At 41.1% G+C, this 27,291-nt stretch overlaps 1 protein-coding gene across 2 annotated transcripts; it reads left to right on the plus strand.

The window, feature by feature from the left end:
- The first annotated feature begins 3,517 nt into the window (after positions 1-3,517).
- Positions 3,518-26,765, plus strand: cnot1 (CCR4-NOT transcription complex, subunit 1). Of its 2 annotated transcripts, none has more exons than XM_058766883.1 (49): positions 3,518-3,684; positions 5,966-6,265; positions 6,398-6,505; positions 6,617-6,715; positions 6,835-6,903; positions 6,985-7,039; positions 7,146-7,349; positions 7,476-7,644; positions 7,884-8,010; positions 9,367-9,480; positions 9,569-9,739; positions 9,851-9,978; positions 10,068-10,308; positions 10,395-10,514; positions 10,642-10,764; positions 10,878-11,029; positions 11,124-11,274; positions 11,377-11,575; positions 11,687-11,809; positions 12,214-12,338; positions 12,450-12,736; positions 12,839-12,917; positions 13,047-13,277; positions 13,382-13,522; positions 13,612-13,791; positions 13,884-14,000; positions 14,105-14,215; positions 14,326-14,403; positions 16,198-16,375; positions 16,472-16,602; positions 16,694-16,990; positions 17,073-17,213; positions 17,333-17,437; positions 17,522-17,641; positions 17,724-17,918; positions 18,171-18,313; positions 18,401-18,509; positions 18,645-18,814; positions 18,911-19,142; positions 19,236-19,481; positions 19,576-19,739; positions 20,027-20,144; positions 20,954-21,055; positions 21,146-21,319; positions 21,437-21,586; positions 21,696-21,876; positions 21,967-22,099; positions 25,647-25,781; positions 25,882-26,765. In XM_058766883.1, the coding sequence occupies exons 2-49, from the start codon at positions 6,164-6,166 to the stop codon at positions 25,958-25,960; spliced, it is 7,107 nt and encodes a 2,368-aa protein (XP_058622866.1). In that variant the 5' UTR covers positions 3,518-3,684; positions 5,966-6,163; the 3' UTR covers positions 25,961-26,765. The 2 variants fall into 2 exon arrangements, with proteins under 2 accessions (XP_058622866.1, XP_058622865.1); XM_058766882.1 differs by having other exon boundaries at positions 3,519-3,684; positions 16,454-16,602.
- The last annotated feature ends 526 nt before the right edge of the window (positions 26,766-27,291 follow it).

The following is a 27,291-nucleotide window of genomic DNA, read 5'->3' on the forward strand; positions in this document are numbered from 1 at the left end:
TGTGTTATTTGTTTGTTTTTTGTTAACAATGATTCAAGAGCACTTTGCTTTCCAGCTGCACGAGAATATTCAAAACACAATGTAATTAAATATTAATCTCATTATTTGGGCCTTGAAATAGACCATGAGAACTGTTTAGCAGAGGAATAATAGTGTAACATTGAAACATTGTCTTTTGTAATAATTTTCTATTCATTTTGTTTACTTGTATAACACTTTTTAAGCGTAGTAAAACTGTAATTTTAACTGGTCATGGATGATAATATTATAATTGGTAATTAATTAGTTCTAATCATAATTAGTATATTGGTTTCCCACATATATATAAATTATATTTTGTTCGTTTCTTTTGTCACCTTTTTGTGATTTCTTTTTTATTATTATTATTATTATTTTTTTTTTTTATTCTATTCAACTTTAAAATGCACACACTTAATTTTTTTTAGGCCTGGAAATCAGTTTTATTTCTCCATAAGTTGATTTTCTTTTTTTACATTTTCTTTTAGAAGGCATTGCTGAAATACACAGTGTAATGGTTTATATTCATGTTTTAAATTTTAAAGTTTTTAGAACAATCATAAAATATATATATAGGCCTATGCATCTATATATATATATATATATATATATATATATATATATATACTGTATCTCACAGAAGTGAGTGCACCCCTCACATTTTTTCATGTGACAAAACTGAAGAAATGACACTTTGCTACAATGTAAAGTAGTGAGTGTACAGCTTGTATAACAGTGTAAATCTGCTGTCTCCTCAAAATAACTCAACACACAGCCATTAATGTGAAAATGTCCAAATTGGGCCCAAAGGTTCAATATTTTGTGTGGCCACCATTATTTTCCTTCACAGCTTCACAGGTTGTCACTGGAGTCCTCTTCCACTCCTCCATGATGACATTACGGAGCTGGTGGATGTTAGAGACCTTGTGCTCCTCCACCTTCTGTTTGAGGATGCTCAATAGGGTTTAGGTCTGGAGACATGTTTGGCCAGTCCATCACCTTTACCCTCAGCTTCTTTAGCAAGGTTGTGGGATCATTATCATGTTGGAATACTGCCCTGCGGCCCAGTCTCCGAAGGGAGGGGATCATGCTCTGCTTCAGTATGTCACAGTACATGTTGTCATTCATGGTTCCCTCAATGAACTGTAGCTCCCAGTGCCCAGAGCACTCATGCAGCCCCAGACCATGACACTCCCACCACCATGCTTGACTGTAGGCAAGACACACTTGTCTTTGTACTCCTCACCTGGTTGCTGCCACACACGCTTGACACCATCTGAACCAAATAAGTTTATTTTGGTGTCATCAGACCACAGGACATGTTTCCAGTATCCTTAGTCTGCTTGTCTTCAGCAAACTGTTTGCGGGCTTTCTTGTGCATCATCTTTAGAAGAGGCTTCCTTCTGGGACGACATGCATTTTACATTTACATTTATGCATTTAGCAGACGCTTTTATCCAAAGCGACTTACATTGCATTCAAGTTACAGTTTTTACATTTTATCAGCTCTTGCTTTCCCTGGGAATCGAACCCATGATCCTGGCGTTGCTAGCGCCATGCTCTACTATTTGAGCTACAGGAATGCATGCAGACCAATTGTGTGCAGTGTGCGGTGTATGGTCTGAGCACTGACAGGCTGACCCCCCACCCCTTCAACCTCTGCAGCAATGCTGGCAGCACTCATACGTCTATTTCCCAAACACAACCTCTGGATATGACGCTGAGCACGTGCACTCAACTTCTTTGGTCGACCATAGCGAGGCCTGTTCTGAGTGGAACCTGTCCTGTTAAACCGCTGTATGGTCTTGGCCACCGTGCTGCAGCTCAGTTTCAGGGTCTTGACAATCTTCTTATACCCCACGCCATCTTTATGTAGAGCAAAAACTCTTTTTTCAGATCCTCAGAGAGTTCTTTGCCATGAGGTGCCATGTTGAACTTCCAGTGACCAGTATAGGCCTGTTTACACCTGGTCACTTCATGCGTTTTTTCTGATCGGATATCTATTTGATTTGTTTAAACGTTTCCATTTACACTTGGCCACATAATTGTGTCTTCGTAAAACGGATAATAATAATAATACGTTTTATTTATATAGCGCCTTTCCAGAGCTCAAGGACACTTTACAATAAACATCAGAAATGGGAGGAAAACATCAAACAGTAAACAGAAAGAAAAGAACATCATAAATCCAAAGAGTAATATACAACATAAGACAGAATAAAAAGAAGTTAACTAAGAAAGATAACATTCTGAAAACAAGTGAGTTTTGAGCAGCGATTTGAATTCAGACAGGCTATTGGCAAGACAGAGTGATCTGGGTAGAGAGTTCCATAATTTATATAAATCCGTTCTTTAATTCCCGCGCTATATGCAAATTTAACGGAGTTTACGTCAATGAAAACAACAGATATGCGCTGCATTTTATTCATTACCAGCTAATTTCAATATCAGAAACCGCAACAGGAGAGAGCACGGCATCCGCACTGGAAAGATAGGTTAGTCTCACTACTTTTAATGAAGATGATTGTGTGTTGCGCCTCTGCGTCTTACTTTCAGTTTCATTCGCGGCAGTTTGCGCGTCTGCTTGCTGAAGAGATACTGAGCTACTCAACCGCGGTGATGCTTGTTGCATTAGCGCTGTCATATCTGACTATAACATGCCATATAGCCTATAAAACGCTCTCACACGTTTATTATTTTAATATTTTGGGAGGAGTAAAATTAGCATATGTGGTTTCAACAACCAGATGCGTTTACACTTGTCCAGTTTCGTCTGAAATGCGGCCCAGACCTCCTCCTGAAGCGGTTTGAGCTATCGGATTTATATCCGTCTCGAATGCGTTTCGGAGGACATTTACACCTGATCTTTTCAGAATCAGAAAAAACGCATGAAGTGACCAGGTGTAAACAGCACCTTTGAGAGAGTGAGAGAGATAACACCAAATTTAACACCTGCTCCCCATTCACACCTGAGACCTTGTAACACTAACGAGTCACATGACGCCGGGGAGAGAAAATGGCTAATTGGGCACAATTTGGACATTTTCACTTAGGGGTGTACTCACTTTTGTGGCCAGCGGTTTAGACATTAATGGCTGTGTTTTGATTTATTTTGAGGGGACATCAGATTTACACTGTTATACAAGCTGCACACTCACTATTTTACATTGTAGCAGTGTGTCATTTCTTCAGTGTTGTCACATGAAAAGATATAATAAAATATTTACAAAAATGTGATATATACATATTATGATTGTTCTAATAACTGTGTGTGTGTGTGTTCTGGGTTATTTAGAGAGAGACAAATTAACAATACATTCCTGCAAAAACCCAACTGATATCCAATCTAATCGTAATTGACGATTCGTTCACACAGCAACAGGTGTGCGTTCGCATCTGCGCGAAGCCTCCCATCATTTTGTACATTTGTGCGCATGGGAATGGAGGAGTGTCAGCGCGCGTCATATATTATGTTGCGTTGCCGCGAGCTCGTGCTCGAGCTCAATAAGCACCGCACTGGGTGCGCGCGCGTGCCGTGACAGTCGCCATTTTATTTTGAAAAATCCAAATCGAACCGAGGGAGAAAGCGACCTTTTTATCCGTCAAGATCAGAACGAAGAAATACAACGAAAATGATCATCCGCACGTAATTTTTCCAGGATAGAGGTAACGCGTCTTCTCGCCGCGATAGGGTTTTCGCTACAATCTCACAAATCGCTGAAGTTATGAATTGGTTCTCATATGTTGTCTGCTCGGCTAATTCAACGTTAGCTCGTTAGCGTGTAGCTAATATTGCTGTTAATGACCTAAAATTGTTCAAAACCCAACCGACCCTGCGCGTATTGCAACGATGAACTTCTCTTTAACGGCCCGTAACAGTTCGGTGGATGCAATCATTAATATGAATTGTGAAAACTTTCTAAATATGACTAAGGCTCGTGTGGTGAGCGCTATGGCTACATGGACACTGTTGGAGTGATTTAGACACCGAGTTTGTTGCCTTGCTCGGTTTCGCTAGCCGTATAACATTAAATGTGTTGAGTGAGGCCCAGACGACAGCAGTGCAGCTGTTTACAACCTGCATGGTTGCTAGTGTTCACTAACACTGCTTTACAAGCACCTAACGTTACATGTACATTAATTAGTTTTTTACTCGAATATCAGTGCGTTTAATACGCATTTAAGTTACACAGGAGTAACATGTTTGGTTGCCAAATATTAGCTATATTTATGCTAGAACTGTATTATATTGAAACGTTTGCTTGCGTTTTTCTTGTACATGCACGAGCTTATAGCTGCATGAAGATGTACCAAAACTCGCGCACGTTTCTAAGATTATGTCCGAAACAAATCGGCAAGCTGGTTCCTGTCAGCTAGGTGCTGACCATGTCGCACAGACCCCAGGAACAGGCTAGCGCTCGTCTCCGTTCGGAACAATGAGGTTTAGGCTGTTAGCTTAGCCTAGCAGTTAGCCAGCTCTGAATTAGCACGACTGCTGTTGAATCTGACAGAACTGTCTGTTAAAGAGATATCGGGAGTTCGTTTCGAGATTTTTTTTTTTTTCTTTTTCCTTTTTCGGATAGACTAAGTGTTAAAACGTTACCCGAAGAGATGTTCAGGACATAATTAGGTAGTTATTAATAAGTTAGAAGCAACTTAGATGGAAGATGAGTTAGCACTAGGAATGCTAATATGCTAACGGTGTTGTCCACAGCCAAACTAGGAGTGTTTGATGGTTTGAAGTCAAACTGTTGCTGTTGGGAGCTGTTGTGTGAAAATAACACCTAAGTTACCTGTTAGTAATGCAGACTGAAATCTGCTTAAATTTTTGAACGTTTTCGTCGGTCATACGTGTGGTTTTACGTGACTAGTATTTGAAGTTGAACATTTAGTTCTTTATTATAGATTAAAACCTGCACTTCAAATTATTTAACTAATCCTTGTGTTTCTTTTGATCGTTTAGACTAAATGTTTCAAGAAAGTTGTTTCAGCAGGTAAACGAGGTTAGAAATGCTCCTGCATGTTGTGGAAAACACTTTTGCTCGTCTTAATTTTCACACATTAAACATCTGTTTTCTCATAAATATACTTACAAGCACTTGACTGCTTTAATGTATCAGCAATTACAAGTACTAAAGGTTTATTCACTGTTTGTACGACCCTTCAACTTTATTCAAGGCCTGTGAGAGGCTAAATGGGTATGACTTCCGGTTTTGCAGCGGTGCCGTTCAGTTCCTCTCAGCGCGTTAAAAATAAAAGTTACTTAACTCATAGAACTGGAGATTTAAACCTCTTTTAAAATCTAAATTGGTACAGTTTACAGTTATATTGTAGTGTTTTAATGAATTAAGAATGTTGAATATTTTTAAAGGGACTGTTAACCCAAAAATGAAAAATGTTATTTACTCCCCTTCATGTCATTTCAAACCTGTGTAGGTAGGTCCTATACAGTATGCGTCAATTGGTATGCCAATTTTAGTAGAAAAAGTGTAACAAGTGTGTTCACACTTAAAATTCTAAAAAGGAACGAGCCCACTTCAGATACCCAGATGATGCACTTATTTAACTGAAAAACTAAGTGTGGAATGTTGGATAGTAAGTGCACTCAACTGTTGGAGCATTCCTTATGTAGGGAAGGTTGAGGGCTACCAGACTTATGTTGGAGGACAAATTAAATTCACAAGATTCATAGACAAGATGGTACATAATGTGCATAAGTTGGAATTCAGGATATTTAGATGGATGTTTGGTGACCTAACTTTATTATTTGAACAATAAAACATCTTTTGTATTCCATAGTAGAAAGGAAGGATTAAATAATGACAGAATTTTAATTTTTGGGACAATTATTCCTTCAAAGTGTTATGGAAATTGTTTTATGTGAAGATTTAATGTGTTGTTGCTTTAATTTTCAATTTCTAATCGCTTTTAATCATTGTTTGTCCAGATGTTACACTAAGAATTGCACTGAAGGACGTTACTTGGAATCAGCATCCACCCAGAGACTCGCTTGTTGGACACCGGACACTTTTCACACCTTTTGGGGGGGGGGGACCGACAGAAGTAACCTATCACTGAAGTGACTAAAGGGGAATAATGGTGATTTTGCGCCGGGCTCGGCCGCCTGCTTCCGCCCCAACCAGCAATGAATCTTGACTCGCTCTCGCTGGCTTTGTCTCAAATCAGCTACCTGGTGGACAATTTAACTAAGAAAAACTACAGAGCCAGCCAGCAGGAAATACAACATGTGAGTCGATGGTGTTTTGGTGTCGTTAAGTATGCTTAATTTTAAACCTGAAATTTAGAGACCTAAGTCAGCATTGCTAGTTACATCAGGGAACTGAAGGTACTGACAATTTGATGCATCACTTTTCCTCAGATTGTGAATCGTCACGGCCCTGAGGCAGACCGGCATTTATTACGCTGTCTCTTTTCCCATGTGGATTTCAGTGGCGATGGTAAAAGCAGTGGCAAAGATTTCCACCAGGTAATAAATGTAGCTTCTGCTTTGAAAATTGAGACTCTTTATCAAAAATGAAAGTTTATTAGTTTCAGAATTAGTTTTAATGTTTTATTACCCATCTCTTATTTGCTTCAGACACAATTTCTGATCCAGGAGTGTGTGTCTCTTATTACGAAACCAAATTTTATTTCAACGCTTTGCTACGCCATTGACAATCCCCTGCACTATCAAAAGGTTTGTTGATCTGGCTTTCAAAATATTTAACCTTTTGTATTCAAATTTGACAGTTTTGTGATTTAAGTGCCTGTTTGATACTCATTGAGTTCATTGGTTTCATGTCTGCTTGTTTGTAGAGTTTGAAACCATCACCTCACTTATTTACTCAGCTGAGTAAGGTTCTCAAGCTAAGCAAGGTTCAGGAGGTAGTCAAAGTCTTCTAATATATTCCAAAATAACGTCAAAAATTGTGAGTGGCTGTTTAAAAATGTACCTGCTTTCGCTAGGTGATTTTTGGCCTTGCTCTGCTGAACTCTAGTAACGCAGACCTCCGAGGGTTTGGTAAGTGTTCACTTCCTGACGCTTAATTTGTTTTCAGTTTCACTTCTGTGGCATTAGATTCTCTGCAAGGGTTTTCGGCTCAAACCCCTGTAACTTTCTTTCACAGCTGCTCAATTTGTGAAGCAGAAGCTCCCTGACCTCCTCCGCTCGTACGTGGACGCAGACCTCGGAGGGAATCAGGAAGGTGGCTTCCAGGATATTGCCATAGAGGTTCTGCATCTGCTCCTCTCCCATCTTCTGTTCGGTCAGAAGGGCTCGAGCGGAGTCGGACAAGAGCAGATTGACGCGTTCCTCAAAACACTGTGCAGAGGTTAGTGGAAAAGTTCACTAAATAATTACTACTTGCATGTTATATTTGTCTAGCTCTCCCAATGGGAACTGATTCTCACGCTGTGCTCTAGAGTCATTTAGTCCCGTGTTTTTGTTTGTGACCCAGATTTCCCGCAGGAGCGCTGTCCTGTGGTGCTTGCACCACTGCTGTACCCTGACAAACGGGACATTCTCATGGACAGGATCCTGCCAGACTCTGGAGAATTAAACAAGACCATGATGGAGAGTTCACTTGCTGACTTCATGCAAGAAGTTGGCTATGGCTTTTGTGCGAGGTATTAACAGCTTAAATGGGGGGAAAAAGCACCCAAAAATTCAATTTGTCATTTACACCATGTTATTTCAAACCTGTATGCTGTTCCTTATTGGCATGAATGTGGGCAGTAGAAAATAATTTCTTTTGAGAGGAAAAATGTAAATGACAGTTTTAGTTGAATATAACCTGAAAGTGTACTATTGATGCTGTTTATTTAAAGGGATTCCCATGTATTTATTGATTTGTATGTTTCCCCAGTCTTGAAGAGTGCAGGAACATAATCCTGCAGTATGGGGTGCGAGAGGTGACAGCCAGTCAGGTGGCCAGAGTGCTGGGCATGATGGCCCGCACTCACTCTGGGCTGTCTGATGGCATCGGCCTACAGGTATGTTGTTGTTAAAGCTGCAGTCCGCTCAATTTAGTATTATTATTATTATGCATGCTAGTACTACTTGCATACTACTACTATTATTCAGATTGTCGTAGCTATTTATCTTCATTGCTGTTCTATTGCTGTTTTTTTTTATATTTTGTTCACCGTATGTTGTATGTTTTGCACTCTTTTTTAAAAAAAAAAGAAAAGAAAAGAAAAAGCTGCAGTCTGTAACTTTTTTTTGGGGGGGGGTTAAAATGATCCAAAATCAATATTTGAGCAAGTACATAACCAGCTGGTATTCAAAACTATCACCTTACTTTAGCCTGATTCACAACGGTTAGCTTATAATAATGTTTTCTAATTTGAGGGGTACGGGAAGGTTTCCGTGGGAAATTTTAGCATGCTGCTGCGTCATTACGTCACTTCTGTAAACAGAAGTTTTCCCGGCTAGTATGCTATCGCATGTGAGGATCCTGCAGGTGGAGGATCGTTTATAGCCTTTTCTCACAGCAGCTGGAATAATTAAATGTATCATTTTGATGGCGGATTGTAATCCAGAAAGGATTGTGTTTATGAAACACATGTGAATGAAATTAAATTATATTCCAGGTTTAAATGTGCTTCTGATTACAGATAGCCTGGGATTACACAGGATTTGTATTTTAAAGACAACCAGTTTGAAGGGAGCATAGTTGGGTTAAAAGAATTTCTTAACATGAAATTCAAATGGTATGACAATTAGATATTAGACTGTACAGGAATTGAAATCTACACGCTAATACACACTATACTCAATGTCACGCAATGCTGATGTTGTTAACATTAATAACTTGAGAATAAAGTATAACAATAATAATAATTTGCACGGTTATGTGATATAAACTAACCGATCGTTAGATTTAATCACCATTGGTAGCGCGATTATTGTAATGCTTTTTTCCTCAGTTGGTCTGAACAAACGTGGCAGACTTGTTCAGATGACAATATACGGTGTAAATTCTTATTTGGGTCATATATTCCAAGATGTAGGCTAGAATCTGTGATTGCTAAATACAGTATCCACACCGGCGTGTTGACTGACAGATTGACACACATACTCCTCAAAACATTAGATTCATCCGTGCTGTAGCACTGGAGCACAACCCTACACACAGAAGATAATTCCGCACAGAGCTGCAATTCCAGGTTTTCAAACAGATGGCGACTTACAGACAAAACTTACAGACTGCAGCTTTAACTATTAAAAGAGTTTGTCTGGGCCTGGTTTTGGTTCTGCTGGAATTCTAATGTAACAAAGTCTGAGTTAAAGGATCAGATAAGGAGTCTGAACAAGTTTGAATAACTAGTTTTTCTTTTTATCTGTAGTCCATCTCAAATCCAGTGGGCGGTGGGATCTGGAGTGATGGGAAGGACAAGAGTGACGGCTCTCAGGCCCACACCTGGAATGTTGAAGTTCTAATTGATGTGGTCAAAGAAGTGGTAAGGCTGTGTTTTAGATGCATTACCAGATCAAACGTTAGTTAGCAGACCAGAACTTAATTTGCTTAACTGTGCTTGTTGTTCTCAGAACCCCAATCTGAATTTCAAAGAGGTGACCTATGAGCTGGATCACCCAGGCTTCCTGATCCGGGACAGTAAGGGGCTTCAGATAGTGGTCTTTGGTATCCAGAGGGGTCTGGGAATGGAGGTCTTCCCAGTGGATCTCATCTACAGACCATGGAAGCATGCAGAAGGACAGGTAGAAAAGTCTTCATTTAAAGTGTCGCCAATTCAGATTAAACTAATTTGTCTAGAACTTGCATTGGAAATGAAGTAGCATATTGAAGTCCTGCTCTTTTGTGTTCTCCAGCTGTCATTCATTCAGCACTCGCTGATGAGTCCAGAAGTCTTCTGCTTTGCTGACTACCCCTGTCATACTGTTGCCATTGACATCCTGAAGGCCCCACCTGAGGATGACAACAGAGAAATAGCCACATGGTAAGTCTTGACCAATTTAAGACCATCTAGTTTTTCTAAAAATTGTGTTCTGTATGTTTTATATCTTCTCCTTTCGCTTTGTTCAACAGGAAGAGCTTGGACCTAGTGGAGAGCCTCTTGCGCCTCTCTGAAGTCGGGCATTATGAACAGGTGAAGCAGCTCTTCAGCTTCCCCATCAAGCACTGCCCGGACATGCTAGTGCTGGCGCTTCTGCAGATCAGCACCTCCTGGCACACCCTGCGTCATGAGCTCATCTCCACCCTCATGCCCATCTTCCTGGGCAACCACCCCAACTCTGCCATCATCTTGCACTATGCCTGGCATGGACAGGTAGGTGGATTTAACATCAGTTTGAAGAGGCGCAAAGTTCTGTTCTACTGTCACTGTGTATTAATGTGCCTGGGTTTTATTTGCAGGGCCAGTCCCCCTCCATCCGCCAGCTGATCATGCACTCTATGGCTGAGTGGTACATGAGAGGAGAGCAATACGACCAGGCCAAGCTATCCCGCATCCTGGATGTGGCTCAGGACTTGAAGGTACTGATCTCCTGCCCCTGCTCTCATGAGGAGTAGATTAATAGGGTTGGAGACTGAGAACAAGTTTTTATATAAAATAAAAGTGGTACTTTAATATTTTGAATGCTCTTGTTTTTGTGCATTGCAGTCTCTATCGATGCTGCTGAATGGTACTCCATTTGCCTTTGTTATTGACCTTGCTGCACTTGCCTCTCGCCGTGAATACCTCAAACTTGACAAATGGCTCACTGACAAAATTCGAGAGCACGGGGTAAGTGAGCTTTCAGTTTGACACTACTGTTCAAAAGTTGTGTCCATTCAAAAAGTTATCATACCATTCATAAGTCAATGCACATGAAGACTGATGTGTTGTTTGTTGATTAGGAGCCGTTCATCCAGGCGTGTGTCACATTCCTGAAGAGACGTTGTCCCTCTATCATGGGTGGTTTGGCCCCAGAGAAAGACCAGCCGAAAAGTGCTCAACTTCCTCCTGAAACACTGGCTACCATGCTTGCTTGTCTGCAGTCTTGTGCTGGGTGCGTATATAGAGCCCTTGCGCATGTTTTTAAGCATTTTAAGGAAAAGCTTGGGTGAAGTTAAACACTTGGTTTTGTTGGCTTCTTTGAGCAGGAGTGTGTCTCAAGAGCTGTCAGAGACAATCTTGACCATGGTGGCCAACTGCAGCAATGTGATGAACAAGGCCAGGCAGCCGCCACCAGGAGTCTTGCCAAAGGGACGAGCTCCCAGCACCAGCAGCTTAGATGCTATTTCACCTGTGCAGGTAACTGTGGCATTATCTACTGAATGAAAATGGCTGTCAGTGTCAAGATTGGCTGAACTGTATTTTGATGGGGTTGTACTCAAATGTCTTTTTCTATTCCAGATGGACCCTCTCTCTGCGATGGGCTCTTTGAGTCTAGGTGTCTCGTCCACCTCTCACACCCCGAGCATGCAAGGATTCCCCAACCTGCAGGGCTCTGCCTTCAGTAACCCCCAGTCCCCAGCCAAAGCCTTCTCAAACCTGCCCAACCCTAACCCCAGTACAGCTTTCCCAATCAACCCCCTCTCTTCTCAGCTCCAAGGTACCATGAGACTTATGAAGTTATGAAACTCCGGTCTAGAAACTAGTGAGGCTGTACTATTGTTTTCCAGTTTATTTAATTACAAATGCATCTCTTGAATTGCTTCTGTAGGTCCTCTGAGCACAAGCTTGACTGGTATTGGCTCAGGTTTGGGCATGCCCGCTGTCAGCAGTGACCCCTTCGGCACCAGGAAGATGAGCACACCGGGGCTGAACCCACCCACCTTCCAGCAGAGTAAGATGAAGGCCTGTAAGTGGTGATGTGGCTGAGAGAGTGCCAGGCGCCTCAAGCTGTATTTCCTCTCAAAACTGGCACTTCAGAGCCTTACAAAAGTCCTTTTGACACATTTCAGAGTCTTATCTCTGTGTAGCTTTTCATCTCTGGGCCAAAAATGACATTAGAACCTAAGAGGAAATACAGGTCAGTCTACATTACTGCAAGATGTTCTTGGCAACCAGCTTGGATCCGTGTGTAAATATTTTCTTCCATCAGACATATGAAGGAAAACAAACTGTTTGCCTGGAACTATTTTGTTTTTTTCTGAATTTGCGCTTTAGTCAGTCTTTCTTCAAATTAAGTGTTTTTGTTTGTTTTTTTTAATTCATAAAGTGCTGTAACAAGTTTTTCCTTTGCTACAGCTGACCTCTCTCAGGTGTGGCCAGAGGCAAACCAGCACTTTAGTAAGGAGATAGACGATGAGGCAAACAGCTACTTCCAGCGCATCTACAACCATCCGCCGCACCCCACGATGTCTGTGGATGAGGTGAGATCGGCAGAAGTAACTGAGTAGAATGGAGCTTTTGCTCATTCTTAATACCTTAGTGCTAATTTCTCAGGTACAGCTTTCAAATTCATAGTGACTCTATCAATGTAGGTGCTGGAAATGCTGCAGAGATTTAAGGACTCGAACATCAAGCGGGAACGGGAAGTTTTTAACTGCATGCTGAGGAATCTGTTTGAGGAGTACCGATTCTTCCCTCAGTATCCGGACAAAGAGCTACACATCACCGCTTGCCTCTTTGGGGGGATCATTGAGAAAGGCCTGGTCACATACATGGCACTGGGCTTGGCCTTACGATATGTCCTGGAAGCCTTACGCAAACCTTTCGGATCAAAGATGTATTACTTTGGAATCGCTGCACTAGATAGATTTAAAAATAGGTACTGTCAGTAGTTTGTCTTGGCTTCCCAGCCACCACACAAGATTTAATTAGCATCTTGATATGTTGAATTGTATTAAATCTGAACTGCTCTCTTCCTCAGACTGAAGGACTATCCCCAATATTGTCAGCACTTGGCGTCAATAGCCCATTTCCTGCAGTTTCCGCACCATTTACAAGAGGTAACCTAGTTTTTCATTTTATTTTGATCATGCCCACAGCGTTTCCTGTAATATCTCACTCTGCACTAGTTAGTTAAACTTTCAGCTGAATAAGTCTGCTGTTGTATGTTGTCCACTTTCTGTGAATAGTATATAGAGTATGGCCAGCAGTCCAGAGACCCTCCTGTGAAGATGCAAGGCTCCATTACCACCCCAGGTAGCCTGGCTTTAGCCCAGGCTCAAGCTCAGTCTCAGACCCCCAAAGCCCCTCAACCTGGCCAGGCCAGCACCTTAGTGACCACAGCCACCACAACCACAACCGCTGCCAAAACCACCACCATCACGAGACCTACAGCTGTTGGACCGAAGAAGGACGTGCCAGTGAGTGCACATAATTATTGTTCCGTTAATGTCATTTTCTGAAATGTATCATTGGTCCTAGATGGATTAATCTCTGTGGTATTTGATGGTTTAAATTTTCACAGCCTTCAATCAACACCACAAACATTGACACCTTGTTGGTGGCCACAGACCAAACCGAAAGGATCGTTGAGCCCCCAGAGAATGTTCAGGAGAAGATTGCATTCATCTTCAACAACTTGTCCCAATCAAACATGTCCCAAAAGGTGTTTGTTCTTACAATCTGTATCTTTAAGTTATATATCATAAGTTTCTGCTTTTACCTCCTAAATCATCTTTTGCTGCATTTTTGAAGGTGGAGGAGCTGAAAGAGACTGTGAAAGAAGAATTCATGCCCTGGGTCTCTCAGTACCTGGTTATGAAGCGTGTCAGCATTGAGCCCAACTTCCACAGCCTGTATTCTAACTTCCTGGACACACTGAAAAACCCAGAGTTTGTCAAGATGGTTCTCAATGAGACTTACAGAAACATCAAGGTAATTTTCTTGAAAAATAACATGATTAAAATCATAAAACCTAGGTATGCCTACATTATGATGACTTAATATTGTCCCATTTTGTTTTTCAGGTCCTTCTTACCTCTGATAAGGCAGCTGCTAACTTCTCAGATCGATCCCTGCTGAAGAATTTGGGTCACTGGCTTGGAATGATCACCCTAGCTAAAAACAAACCCATCCTGTACACAGTGAGTTCATTTTTATTCATCGCCAGAGCTTGAAACATTTATAGAAGGATCCAATTCGTTATTATACCTGCTGTGTTGAGTGAATTAACGTTTTGCTCTTATAGGACCTGGAGCTGAAATCTCTCTTGCTGGAGGCTTATGTGAAAGGCCAACAGGAGTTACTGTATGTCGTCCCCTTTGTGGCCAAAGTCTTGGAGTCAAGTCTACGGAGTGTGGTAATAATCATGCAATTTTCCCTCCCAATTTTGCTGTCAGGTGTTGAGTGTGGGCCAGTTTTGCAAATCAGGATATAACCTCTTTTAACAATTGTTGCCCTGTTTTGTAGATCTTCAGACCGCAGAACCCTTGGACCATGGGTATCATGAATGTACTGGCTGAGCTCCACCAGGAACATGACTTAAAGGTCAGTTTCTTTCATTGACGCTAAACTTATTGTACATAAGCTTCCAGTGGAAGCAATGCTCCCTCTAATTTTTTTTCTTGCTGAGCAAAACTTTTCTCTATTGGGCGGACATTTCGGCCACCTGAGCAAAAACATTCTTTATACCAGACCTGTACAGCGCATGCACAAAAAAAGTGTGTAACTTAACTTTAATGTGTATTTATATTTGATTTGACCCTTGATGTAACTAAATGTACATTTTAGGTTATCTGAGAAAACATTTTACTGTACAATACACTGCCGTTCAAAAGTTTGGGATCAGTACATTTTTTTTTTTTTTTTTTTAAAGAAGTTTCTTAGGCTCATGAAGGATGTTTCTATTTGATAAAAAAAATACTGAATATTATTTCACAAAAGAATAGTGAAATATTATTGCAATTTAAAAAGTTTTCTATTTTAATATAGGCCTACTTTAAAATATAATTTATTCTTGTGAAGCAAAGCTGAATTTTCAGTGTCACATGATCCTTCAGGAAATCATTATAATATGCTCATTTATAATCAATGTTGGAAAAAGTTGTGCTGCTTAATATTTTTTGGGACCTGTGAGATTTTTCAGGATTCTTTGAGAAATAAAAAGTAAAAAAGAACAGTGTTAATTCAAAATAGAAATTGTGTTACAATATACACTACTATTCAAAAGTTTGGGGTCAGTAATTTTTTATTTTTTAATTAATACTTTTATTTAGAAAGGATGTGTTAAATGGATAAAAAGTGATAAAGACTTGCATCAAGACAATATTTATTTTTAATTAATGCTGTTCTTTTCAATTTTTTATTAGCCTAATCAAAGAAAAAATATTAAGCAGTACAAGAGTTTCAACACTGATAATAAATCAGAATCTTAGAATGAAGGATCATGTGACACTGAAGAGTGGAGTAATGAAGCTGAAAATTCAGCTTTGCTTTACAGGAATACACTATTTTAAAATATATTAAAATAGAAAACCAATATTAGAAATTGCAATAGCCTAAGAGTTCACAATATTACTGGAGGTTTTTTTTGTTGTTGTTTTTTTCTGTATTTTGATCAAATAAATACAGCCTTGATAAGTACAGCATAAGTGACTCCATTAAAAAACAAGGTCAGTTATTTATTAGGTTTATAATATAGGCCTAACATAATATTATATAATATCAAAACAACTGAAGCATTTAAACTGATAGAAGAGAACAGAAAATCAACTGAAGCATTTAAACTGAGATCTGTAAGTTATTTTTTTTTAAACGTGAATTCTTCTATAGCTATCTAAACATCCTTATGAAGTACAGTTTGCACGATACACCTGTATGTGACTGGTAATGTCTCAGAGTTTTGTTACCATTCTGTGCCCATCATCCGCTATTTCCAGCACTTAATCAAGCTATTCTTTTTTTAATACACGAAGACGTTTATTTCACATGTCACTGTGTTTGCGTTGGCTCCCCATTTGAGCCATTTCGTCCGCAACCATTGAAGTATTTGGTTTCTACAGCGACAGGCGCACATCGTTCTTTCTATGAAACCTGTAAACCGCATTCACCGGTTCTAACTCTATAGCGGCAGCAGCTCTATAGCGGTTTACCCGAGCATTGCAATTCTTTAGTTTTCACTAGAAAACAATCAAATGGCTTTCCCAACTAATTTTTGCATGTGCGCGGCACATTATTTCTCTGTGCGGCCACAGTGGAAGAAGTGCACGGCCGCGCGCGCAGCTTAGAGGGAACATTGAGTGGAAGTAGTTTTCACTCAGTCCCACAATTCTCTCTTCACAGCTTAACCTCAAGTTTGAGATTGAGGTGCTCTGCAAGAATCTGTCTTTGGACATCAGTGAGCTAAAACCAGGAAACCTACTGAGAGACAAAGAGAAGCTGAAGAACTTAGAGGAACAGCTCTCTGCACCAAAGAAAGAGACCAAGCCTCCTGAAGAGATGCTGCCTATAGTTACAACAGGTATAACACTACAACAGGCACTTTGTAAGGTGCATACTTTTTTCCATAGTATACCTTTTCCTGTTTAACCAGGAGTAGATTCTGTTCCATTTACAGCTGCTCCGTCAACTCCGGCCACCACCACGACCTGTACGGCTACTGGACCGCCCACACCACAGTTCAGCTACCATGACATCAATGTGTATGCCCTGGCTGGCCTGGCCCCACACATCAACATCAATATTAACGTTAGTCTCTCACTCTACCAAGACAACTTTTAAACTTGAATCTTTTTTTTCAAATAAATACATCTTTTTTTCTTCCTTGCTTTTTGTGTAGATCCCATTACTACAGGCCCACCCTCAGCTGAAGCAGTGTGTGAGACCCGCAATTGAGCGTGCTGTACAGGAACTGGTTCACCCAGTGGTGGACCGATCCATCAAGATCGCCATGACCACCTGTGAGCAGATAGTCAGGAAGGACTTCGCACTAGATTCTGAGGAGTCTCACATGCGTGTGGCCGCCCACCACATGATGCGTAACCTGACCGCTGGCATGGCCATGATCACCTGCAGGGAGCCTCTGCTCATGAGCATTGCCACCAACCTGAAGAACAGCTTTGCTGCAGCTCTTAGGGTAGGGAAATTTTCAACTCCATCCTGACACATAATCAGTTCTTTTTCAGCATTTTCTGACTCGCTGAGCATGTCCATTTCAGGCTCCCACACCTCAGCAGAGAGAGATGATGGAAGAGGCAGCTGCTCGTGTTGCACAGGACAACTGTGAGCTTGCTTGTTGCTTTATACAGAAGACAGCAGTGGAGAAAGCTGGACCAGAGATGGACAAGAGACTGGCAACTGTGAGTCCCTGCACACTGTTCTGATTGTTACAGCAGTTGAGGAACAGCTGCATGTCACCTGTAGTGTGGTCATGTAATATCATACAGTCTGATTTGGACACAATTTCTCTGTCTTGCAGGAATTCGAGCTAAGGAAGCACGCTCGCCAAGAAGGCCGTCGCTACTGTGACCCCATGGTGCTCACCTATCAGGCTGAGCGCATGCCAGAGCAGATCAGACTGAAGGTGAGTTCTTTGCTAACTTCTCATTGGGTCAGTGGTTTACTATTCTGTGCGACTGTTCAATTCTGACTTGCTTCTCTTTTCCAGGTCGGTGGAGTGGATCCTAAACAGCTGGCTGTTTATGAGGAGTTCGCCCGTAATGTTCCAGGCTTCCTACCCAGTAATGACCTGTCTCAGCCCACTGGTTTCCTTGCCCAACCAATGAAGGTACAGACCCTGTGCTTGAAGTGGTTGTATTTGGTTGTCACATTGGTTAAGTAGCTCAAAGGTTCTCTTTTCTGCATTGCAGCAACAGGCATGGCCTACAGATGATGTGGCTCACATCTATGATAAGTGCATTTCAGACCTGGAGCAGCACCTGCATGCAATTCCACCTGCCCTGGCCATGAACCCACAGACCCAGGCCATACGTAGCCTTCTGGAGGCTGTTGTCATGGCTAGAAACTCCCGTGATGGCATCGCTGCCCTGGGCCTTTTGCAGAAGGTTAGAGAGATTCTGGGAGAAAAACTTGACCTTATGGCAGTGTTGTCCAATCCTGTTCCTGGAGGGCCCCTGTTCTACCGAGTTTAGCTTAAATCCTAAGACCTTTTGGTCTTTAGAATCACCAGAAACATTCAAGCAAATGTTTTGGAGCTAAACTCTGCAGGGTCATTGGCCTTACAGGTTTAAGACTGGACATCCCTGCAAGACAATCTCAGCTTAAATCTAACAAATCTTATGCTTGCTCACTCTCAGGCTGTCGAGGGTCTGCTGGATGCCACCAGTGGTGCTGATCCTGATCTTTTACTGAGCTACAGGGAGTGCCACCTACTGGTGCTGAAGGCCCTACAAGACGGTCGTGCCTACGGCCCACAGTGGTGCAACAAACAAATCACCAGGCCAGTACTACAACTGCGGCGTAAACTTATGTTACCATCATAGACGGGTCTCGAAGGTCCTAACCTTTTCTTCTACACCCCCTGCAGATGCCTGATTGAGTGCAGAGATGAATACAAGTACAACGTTGAGGCCGTAGAGCTCCTCATCAGAAACCACCTGGTCAACATGCAGCAGTATGACTTACACCTGGCTCAGGTGAAGAGTATCTCTAGGACTTGAAACAAAACTGTTGTAAATAAAAAAAAAAAAACAAAAAAAAACAAACAAACAAAAAAAAAACACATGGGTGTAAGAATTACTTAAAAAAAATTTTTTTTTTTTAATGTATAGTCCATGGAAAACGGGCTCAACTACATGGCCGTAGCATTCGCCATGCAGCTGGTGAAGCTCCTACTGGTTGACGAACGTAGCGTGAGTCACATCACTGAAGCAGATCTCTTCCACACCATTGAGACGCTGATGAGGACCAATGCCCACTCCAGAGCCAATGCTCCTGAAGGGTAAGACAACTGCTTATGTTGCTGGTCCTGCAATTGATTGTCCGATTGGTTACTGAAAACTTAAATAAACTGGAATTACTTCTGCGGAACCCCTAGTTTGCCCCAGCTGATGGATGTTGTCCGCTCCAACTACGAGGCCATGATCGATCGTCATCATGGTGGGCCGAACTTCATGATGCACTCTGGGATTTCTCAAGCCTCTGAGTACGATGACCCACCAGGCCTTAGAGAGAAGGCAGAGTACCTGCTCAGAGAATGGGTCAACCTGTACCACTCAGCAGCTGCAGGAAGAGACAGCACCAAGGCCTTCTCTGCATTTGTTGGCCAGGTTAGCAATAACTCAAAATACAGAAGTTTCAACTTGTTTCCTCTCAAGGCTGTAATTGTACTTCATTCAGACCTGCCTTGTTTTCTCTTGCAGATGCACCAGCAGGGCATCCTGAAGACCGATGACCTGATCACTCGCTTCTTCCGGCTGTGCACAGAAATGTGCGTGGAGATCAGTTACCGTGCTCAAGCCGAACAGCAGCACCCGACCACCAGCCCCGCCATCATCAGAGCCAAGTGCTACCATAACCTGGATGCTTTTGTTCGGCTCATTGCGCTTCTTGTCAAACACTCCGGAGAGGCCACCAACACGGTCACCAAAATTAACCTGCTCAACAAGGTTGGAATGCTTACAATGGTTAGATGTGGCTCAGTGGTGACTTTAATCAAAATCTCCAAAAACTAATAATGCTGCTTTTCTTGTCATGGTGCAGGTTCTAGGCATTGTGGTGGGTGTATTGATCCAGGATCACGATGTGAGGCAGACAGAGTTCCAGCAGCTTCCGTACCACAGAATCTTCATCATGCTCCTGCTGGAGCTTAACGCACCAGAGCATGTGCTGGAGACCATCAACTTCCAGACCCTCACTGCCTTCTGGTAAGCACGTGAAATTAGTTTTAAGGTGCAGTCACATCTATTATTGTTTGGCGAATTTCAGTCTATTCAGTAGGATCAGTGGGTTTGAGTTGGTCGTGCAGCTTTGTCATGTTTACCAATAGAAAACTGCTTGGTTTGAAAGTGATTTCTATGTAAGCTCTCCCTCATACATCACTATGCTATTGACAAATAATAGACCTTTTTTGGGAAATTTCACAGAAATGTGACTGCTCCTTTACTATGTTGATCAGTCTTTGAATGGGTATTAAAGGACATTCTCTTTTCAGCAACACCTTCCATATCCTGAGGCCAACTAAAGCACCTGGTTTTGTCTATGCTTGGCTGGAGCTCATCTCGCACCGCATCTTCATTGCCAGGATGCTTGCGCATACCCCACAACAGAAGGTCTGTATCTGCTGCATGATATGTATCAGGTGTCCAATCCAGGAGGGCCACTTCTTGCAGAGTTTTGCTGATCCTAATTAAACACCTGAACCAGCTAATCAAAGTCTAAAATTCGGTCATAAATTACTCGCCCTCATGTCGTTCCAAACCTGAAAGACCTTTGTTCATCTTCGGAACCCAAATTAAGATATTTTGGATTAATTCTGAGAGCTTTCTAACCTTCCATAGCCAGCAAGGATACCAACACGATCTAGGTCCAGAAACGTAGCGAGGACATCGTTAAAATAATCCATGTGACATCAGTGGTTCAACCGTAATTTTACGAAGCTACGAGAATACTTCTTGTGCGCAAAGAAAACATAAAAATGACTTTATTCAACAATTCGTCTCCTCTGCGTCACCCTATAGTGCCTATAGTATGTAAGCGGATCTGTTGTTTACATTTAGATCAAAGTGTGAACAACGTATCTGCGTGCATGCGTTGTTTACGTATGTGATACTCTCCAAAATGGCGCTATAGGGTGACACAGAGGAGAGTTCTCCGAGTTCGGAATACAAATTAAGATATTTTTTATGTACGAAGGTCTTACAGGTTTGGAACGACACGAGGGTGAGTAATTAATGACCGAATTTATTTTTGGGTGAACTATCCCTTTAATGATCATTCACATTGTCCAAGCAGTTGTGTTGGAGCTAAACTTTGGAGAAAAATGGCCCTCCAGTAGCAAGATTGGACACCCCATGAGTCTGTCTGTGTCCCAATCGCTGACTGTCTTCTGTGCCTTAAACGTCTCTTTCCTCTCTCGTAGGGTTGGCCAATGTATGCCCAGCTGCTGATAGACTTGTTCAAGTATCTTGCACCCTTCTTAAGGAATGTTGAACTCAACAAACCTATGCAAATTCTCTACAAGGTATTGGCTTAGTCCTGCCTTTGAACGCCTGTCTGGTGGTTCTTTAGGTCAGTTTGTGACTTTGCTTTATTACTCTCTCTATTCTCCAAGGGAACACTTCGTGTGCTGCTTGTCCTGCTACATGACTTTCCAGAATTCCTGTGCGACTACCATTATGGCTTCTGCGATGTCATCCCTCCCAACTGCATCCAGCTGAGGAACCTGATCCTGAGTGCCTTCCCCCGCAACATGAGGCTTCCAGACCCCTTCACCCCTAATCTGAAGGTAGAGAGTTGCACATTTGACATCAGATTTGATGCATTGTGGTTTAGTATGTAGTTGTAACTTAAAGTATGCTTGTGGACATCTTGTGCTGTATGTAACAATTTCTGTGTTCACCAGGTGGATATGCTGAGTGAGATCAACATCGCACCCCGCATCCTCACTAACTTCACCGGTGTGATGCCGTCCCAGTTTAAGAAGGATCTTGACTCCTACCTCAAGACCCGTTCTCCTGTCACCTTCCTTTCTGAGCTGCGCAGCAACCTGCAGGTAGGGGGCGCCACTCTGAATCACAAAACATTCCCAACAGACTCGCATGTTCATCTTTTGTAATTTAGCTCTTTTAGTCAGTGAGACTGACTTTTTTCTCTACCTCCAGGTGTCCAACGAGCCAGGCAACCGTTACAACATTCAGCTGATCAATGCTCTGGTGCTCTACGTTGGAACCCAGGCCATTGCCCACATCCACAACAAGGGCAGCACTCCCTCCATGAGCACCATCACTCACTCGGCTCACATGGACATATTCCAGAACCTCGCAGTCGATCTAGACACTGAGGGTGAGATGGGGGGGAAAAAAAGAGAATGTAACTTATTTTTCCCCGCTCTTTAGTTTTAGTTCACATTGTGACCTGTATTCCTCCTCTCAGGCCGCTATCTGTTCCTGAATGCGATAGCCAATCAGCTGCGTTATCCAAACAGCCACACACACTACTTTAGCTGTACCATGCTGTATCTGTTTGCCGAGGCCAACGCTGAAGCCATTCAAGAGCAGATCACCAGGTATGGCAGTGAATTTAATTACATATTTCTGTCTAAACTCTTAGCAGTGTTTAGTTCCATTTAATGCACAGTTCCTTTTTATTTAAGCCGGGCTCACACGTTTTTTTTTTGTTGTTGTTTTTAAGTAGTCTTTTACGTTTGTTGTTTGTCAGATGTACGAACATGATCATGTCACACTGTAGGATCTTGGTTGTCATTAATGTCAGACTGTACGACAGTCAAGACTAGTTAAAAATGGGTGCAAGGAAATTTTTCCGGAGTTTTACATTATCAACCCATAAGCTGCCTTTCCACTATCTCAGACAAATGACAAGCAACAGACTGGAATTCATTTATTTCCAATGGAGAGTAGTGCGAGAGCTGCACGGAGTTCCAATGCACAAGTGGAAAATTCAGGTCTGATTTGAGCTTCGGATGCATAAAAATATTTGAACTTCTGCGGCTAGACCGTATGCGACCGCCCGACCGGATGTGATGTATTCTATGAAAAAGTTAGTTAAAATATAATGTTAAAATATTACCAATATTTTGTTCACTTTAACATTTATTCTTTAAACACTATTTCTGTAAAATGGTGCTTTAGAATAATTATTGCAGAAATAATTTTATAATTAAATTGTTTTTATTTTGGGGGGTCATTTGATTTGTGACTATGCATTCATACATTAATTATATTCATTAAAATGATTCATGAAAAGTATATGAATGGCGACAATAGCGGCGTATTTAAGAATAGTATAAGCAGCACTACACACCCACATGAAAACAGCGGAGCAACTGGGGTTTATCATAGCAAAGGCAACATACCAATTGAATTCCGTGAGCGGAAGACAGGAGTGCCAGAGTTTATGGTGGTTAAAAGAAATCTCTAGCATTAATTCTGATCATGGCTTGTCCTGAAAAATGGAGACAGTTTGACGTTCATAGAAGTCACACTGCAGGACTGTGCACCAAATCTTCTTACAAAATTTGATTTCAGCAGCCATTATTCAGCTGTCTGTGAACATGTCAAACCAGCGATCAAAAACTACAGATTTTAGCCTAGCATTATAGGAATCTTTTAGGATTAGGGCTGGGCGATATGGCCAAAAAAAAATTTTTTCATATCAGTCGATATCGATAAATGTCAAATCTTTACTTCAAGTTTAAAGCCAGAATTTTGCTCCAAAGTGAAAGTTGTTGAAACCAGACCATTAATTTTCCTTAAAATAAATATCTAAATGGAAAAGTTAATTTCTTAGTTTCTGCATGTTCTGAGTGATATTGTTTCAAATCAAGAAACAGGTTTGGGTTGCCTGATAATATTAATATCACTTTTTTGCCTCTTAGAAAAGCACATTTGATAGTAGTTTGAGTTAGGATGCAGAGGTAAATTTGTTCATTTTTAAAATCAGTAACATTTGTAAAAATTGTAGAAACCTCAGTTTTATATGGCTAAATTTATTGACAATTTTTTTTATTAAGCATTGGTCTCCCATAGTAGCATACATTTAAATCATGATAAACAGTTAAAACCACACATGTAACGCCTCAATACCATGGTAAAAATACAACCATATGGTTTTTAGGTAGCCTATTTGTATGAAAAACAGTAGTCTAAAAACATTCACTATGAATACACACATGCTATAGCTTAATCACAAATACATACACTATATAGCATTACTCCTGTAATAAAATTCATTGTGAATATCCCACATTTCTGCCACAATACCATGGTGCAGTGAGTGATGCTACATCCATGGTAAATGATGGCGGTGTGTAGATTGAAAAGCCTTCTGACTGTCTCGTTTGTTGCACACAGTGTTTCTTCTGTTTGGCTTTAAACTAGTTTAAATCACGTTTGCCCAGTCATTTGTGTTCATCGCTGAATGCAAGCACTTCACACTGGATCTCACAGCACTGTTTAGTGTTTAGTGCTCGTGTAACAGTCTCATCTGCTCTAGTGAGCTCGCGCCGTGCGGCTGTTTGATTTTGATCCGAGCGGATAAACAGTCCGTGTGGTGCGATTTCAAATGAGTCATGCTGTTTCGTTCCGCTTTTGGCGCATAAACATTATATTGAACATTTATCGAACTCTTCATATCGTTTATGTATTATATCACGATAATTATCGTTATTGAATTATCGCCCAGCCCTATTTAAGATTTTCAAAATTAGTCTCAGACTACCAAATTGTGGCCAAAATCGCACGGTGTGAGCTGGGATTTACAACAATTTATATTATTTGTACGAATACTATCCTTTTTAACATTTCAAATTTTCAATCTTTGCCCAACCAATCCAGAACAGGTTGCCTTAATTATTTTATTAGTTTTTAATAACTAAATTTCTAAAAAAATTCTGAAACCCTTTACAATGTCCCATTAGTCAACGTTAATGCATAACTAAAATTAACAAACAATGAGCTATTCATTTGTTTCAGTATTTATAAGTCTGTTAATATTAGTTGATAAATATTAAGTTATATACATCTTTTTTTTTTATAATGTATTAGTAAATGTTGGAATTAAGATCAGATGCTTTAGAATTATTTTTCATTGTTAATTTGTGGTAACTCATGTTAACAAATGTTTAGCTTTATTGTAAAGTTATACCAAAAATTACAAAAATAAGTTTACTTCTATTTTAAGTGCTATACTTGACTATAGGTTCTTGTGTATTTTAGTGTCATTGACACACTATTATAGTTTTTAATGTTTTGAATGGGTTTTCAGGAGTATTTAATTTTTAGTAAAGTTAGTAAAGCAATTAAACTTGTTTTAGTTTTATTTTGACTTCATTTGTTAGTGTATTTTGAAATAACACTTTTTTTTTTTTTTTTAGTTAAAGGTGGGGTAAGCGATTTTTCTGGTAGCCAATGTTTATATTTGAAATCACCAAAACAAACACGCCCCTGCCCCTATTTAGATAGCTCCACCCCACACATACGTAGTCTACACAACCCAGGCAGCGAACACAGTGTCTACACCGGACACGAGCGGCGTGACAAAATACTATAGAAGTAATTATAATCAGTGATTCTGTGCGGCATGACATCTCTGACAGAAAACTGCTGCTGCGTTCTATTTATGACGTGCTGACACACATTTTAAATGATTTTCAACGGTCACTTTATCGTGTCCAGTGTAGGCAGACTTTAGCTGTTGCGTCACGTCCGGTGTAGACACAGTGTTACTCACCTATCGAGAAGAAACAAAGCAACCTCGGCGTCCAATCGCAGGCCTTTGGCTCCTTGAGTTCTCTCCAGCGCTGGAAAGCTGATCTGATATTTACACGGGTCCTACTTCTTGCCTTATTGTTCCGCAGACATTTTCCTTTTTGTTTTTTTTTTGTTTTTTTTTAATCCGCCATCTCTCTTTCTGTCGTCGCTTGGCTAATGTCCATCCTGTGCACTGAATGCTCTCTCCTCCACATCATGTGTAGACACGCCCCTTACTGCTGATTGGCTACAAGTTTGTTTTGGTACTCGACCCCGACTCAGTTTTTGAAAAATGACATACCCCACCTATAACTATAATAACCCTGGCTAACTTGTTTCATGCAGGGTCCTGCTGGAGAGGCTGATTGTGAACAGGCCGCACCCGTGGGGTCTGCTCATCACCTTCATTGAGCTGATCAAGAACCCTGCCTTTAAGTTCTGGAGCCATGATTTTGTGCACTGTGCCCCAGAGATCGAGAAGTAAGGGAGCCAACATGAGACAAACGCATCTTTTTTGCATTTTCACAACAGAAGAATTGCAGTGTCTCCATGTTGTTGTTGTTTTTGTGTGTGTGTGTAGGTTGTTCCAGTCGGTGGCTCAGTGCTGCATGGGGCAGAAGCAGGCCCAGCAGGTGATGGAGGGAACTGGTGCCAGTTAGGCTGCAGGAACTGCTCCTGTGCCCACAGAGAGAGCTCTTCCTCTTCCCCCCAACCCTTCATTTGCCCCAACAACACCCTGCACGTCTGATCGACACACAGCTGGCACTGGATTCCCGCTCGCCTTCCACCGGGCGGCATCTGACCTGAGGAGTTTCTTTTTTGTTTCCTTTTTTCCCCCTCAAGTTAAATGTTCAATGTAAATATTAAAAAGGGACATTTAAGAGCAGATTGAGTAATTTTTCTTTTTTTTTTGGTCAAAGGTGAGGCACATGCTTGAGCACATTTCACTCCTTGCTGTTTGGCTTCCCCTAACTCTCCATAAATTATTTTTTGCCTTCAAGACGGATTGACTTTTGTTTGGAAGCTTGGTAGTAGCTAAGGAAGCTGTCTTGTTTTATTTCTTTCTTTCTTTTATTATTACTTTTTGAGGTTTGGTTTTTAAGGGGAGCGCTATCAGTGTGGTGAGCTGATAGTATCGGACAGATGTCCTGGACTGCAGGGGGGGGTCACTAGTTTGCACCTGTGAGGAAACAAATCTTGGGTTGGAGGTTCTCCCTGGCACTTGTACAATTGTGGAAATATTCAGAAATTTGTTGGTAAATTGGATCTTCGGAGTTTGTACAAAGATTCAACTTGCAGAACAAAAAGGACCAATACAGCTCATTTTGTAAGGATTTCGAATGTTTTGTAAATGTATTGGTCCGCGTGTTGTATTTTGTAGTACTTTGTAGTTGCCTTTAGTTCCGCTACTTATTTCCTGTATGTATGCATTCTGTAGTTACCGCATTAAACACTTGAACTGCAGCTTTGCCTCCTTGTATCATTTGCATTTGTTAATGTTTGTTGAAACAAAGTCATATGGTTTCTGGTCCCTGTTAAAGGGATAGTTCACACAAAAATGAATTGTCGTTGAAAAGAAATGAATTCTGTCATTAATTAGTCACCCTCATGTCGTTCCAAACCCGTAAGATTTTAATTTGTTCCCCAAAGATGAACAAAAAGGTATTTTTGATTAAATCTGACAGCTCTCTGACCCTGCATAGACAGCAACGCAATTTTAGTGTTCAAGACCCATAAAGGTAGTAAGGTCACCGTTAAAATAGTCTGTGACATCAGTGGTTCAACCGTAACTTTTTGAAGCCACGAGAATACTTATGCACAAAGAACCCACAAAAATAACTATTCAACAATTATTTTTTTTGTCATTACTGTTGTGAAAGCACGTCGAAAACTGAAGCGGTAGAAAATAAATTGTTGAATAAGGTTTTTACTTGTGCACAAAGTATTTCATAGCTTTATAAAATTAAAGTGGAACCACTGATGTCACATG

This window comes from Onychostoma macrolepis, chromosome 25 (genome assembly GCF_012432095.1).
Source record: "Onychostoma macrolepis isolate SWU-2019 chromosome 25, ASM1243209v1, whole genome shotgun sequence".
Classification (NCBI taxonomy): domain Eukaryota; kingdom Metazoa; phylum Chordata; class Actinopteri; order Cypriniformes; family Cyprinidae; genus Onychostoma; species Onychostoma macrolepis.

Coding starts and splice junctions, on each gene's coding strand:
- cnot1 (XM_058766882.1), top strand. CDS start 6,164: ATGAATCTTGACTCGCTCTCGCTGGCTTTGTCTCAAATCAGCTACCTG. Junction 6,266..6,397: donor GCCAGCAGGAAATACAACAT/GTGAGTCGATGG, acceptor ACTTTTCCTCAG/ATTGTGAATCGTCACGGCCC. Junction 21,587..21,695: donor AGCTGCGCAGCAACCTGCAG/GTAGGGGGCGCC, acceptor CTCTACCTCCAG/GTGTCCAACGAGCCAGGCAA.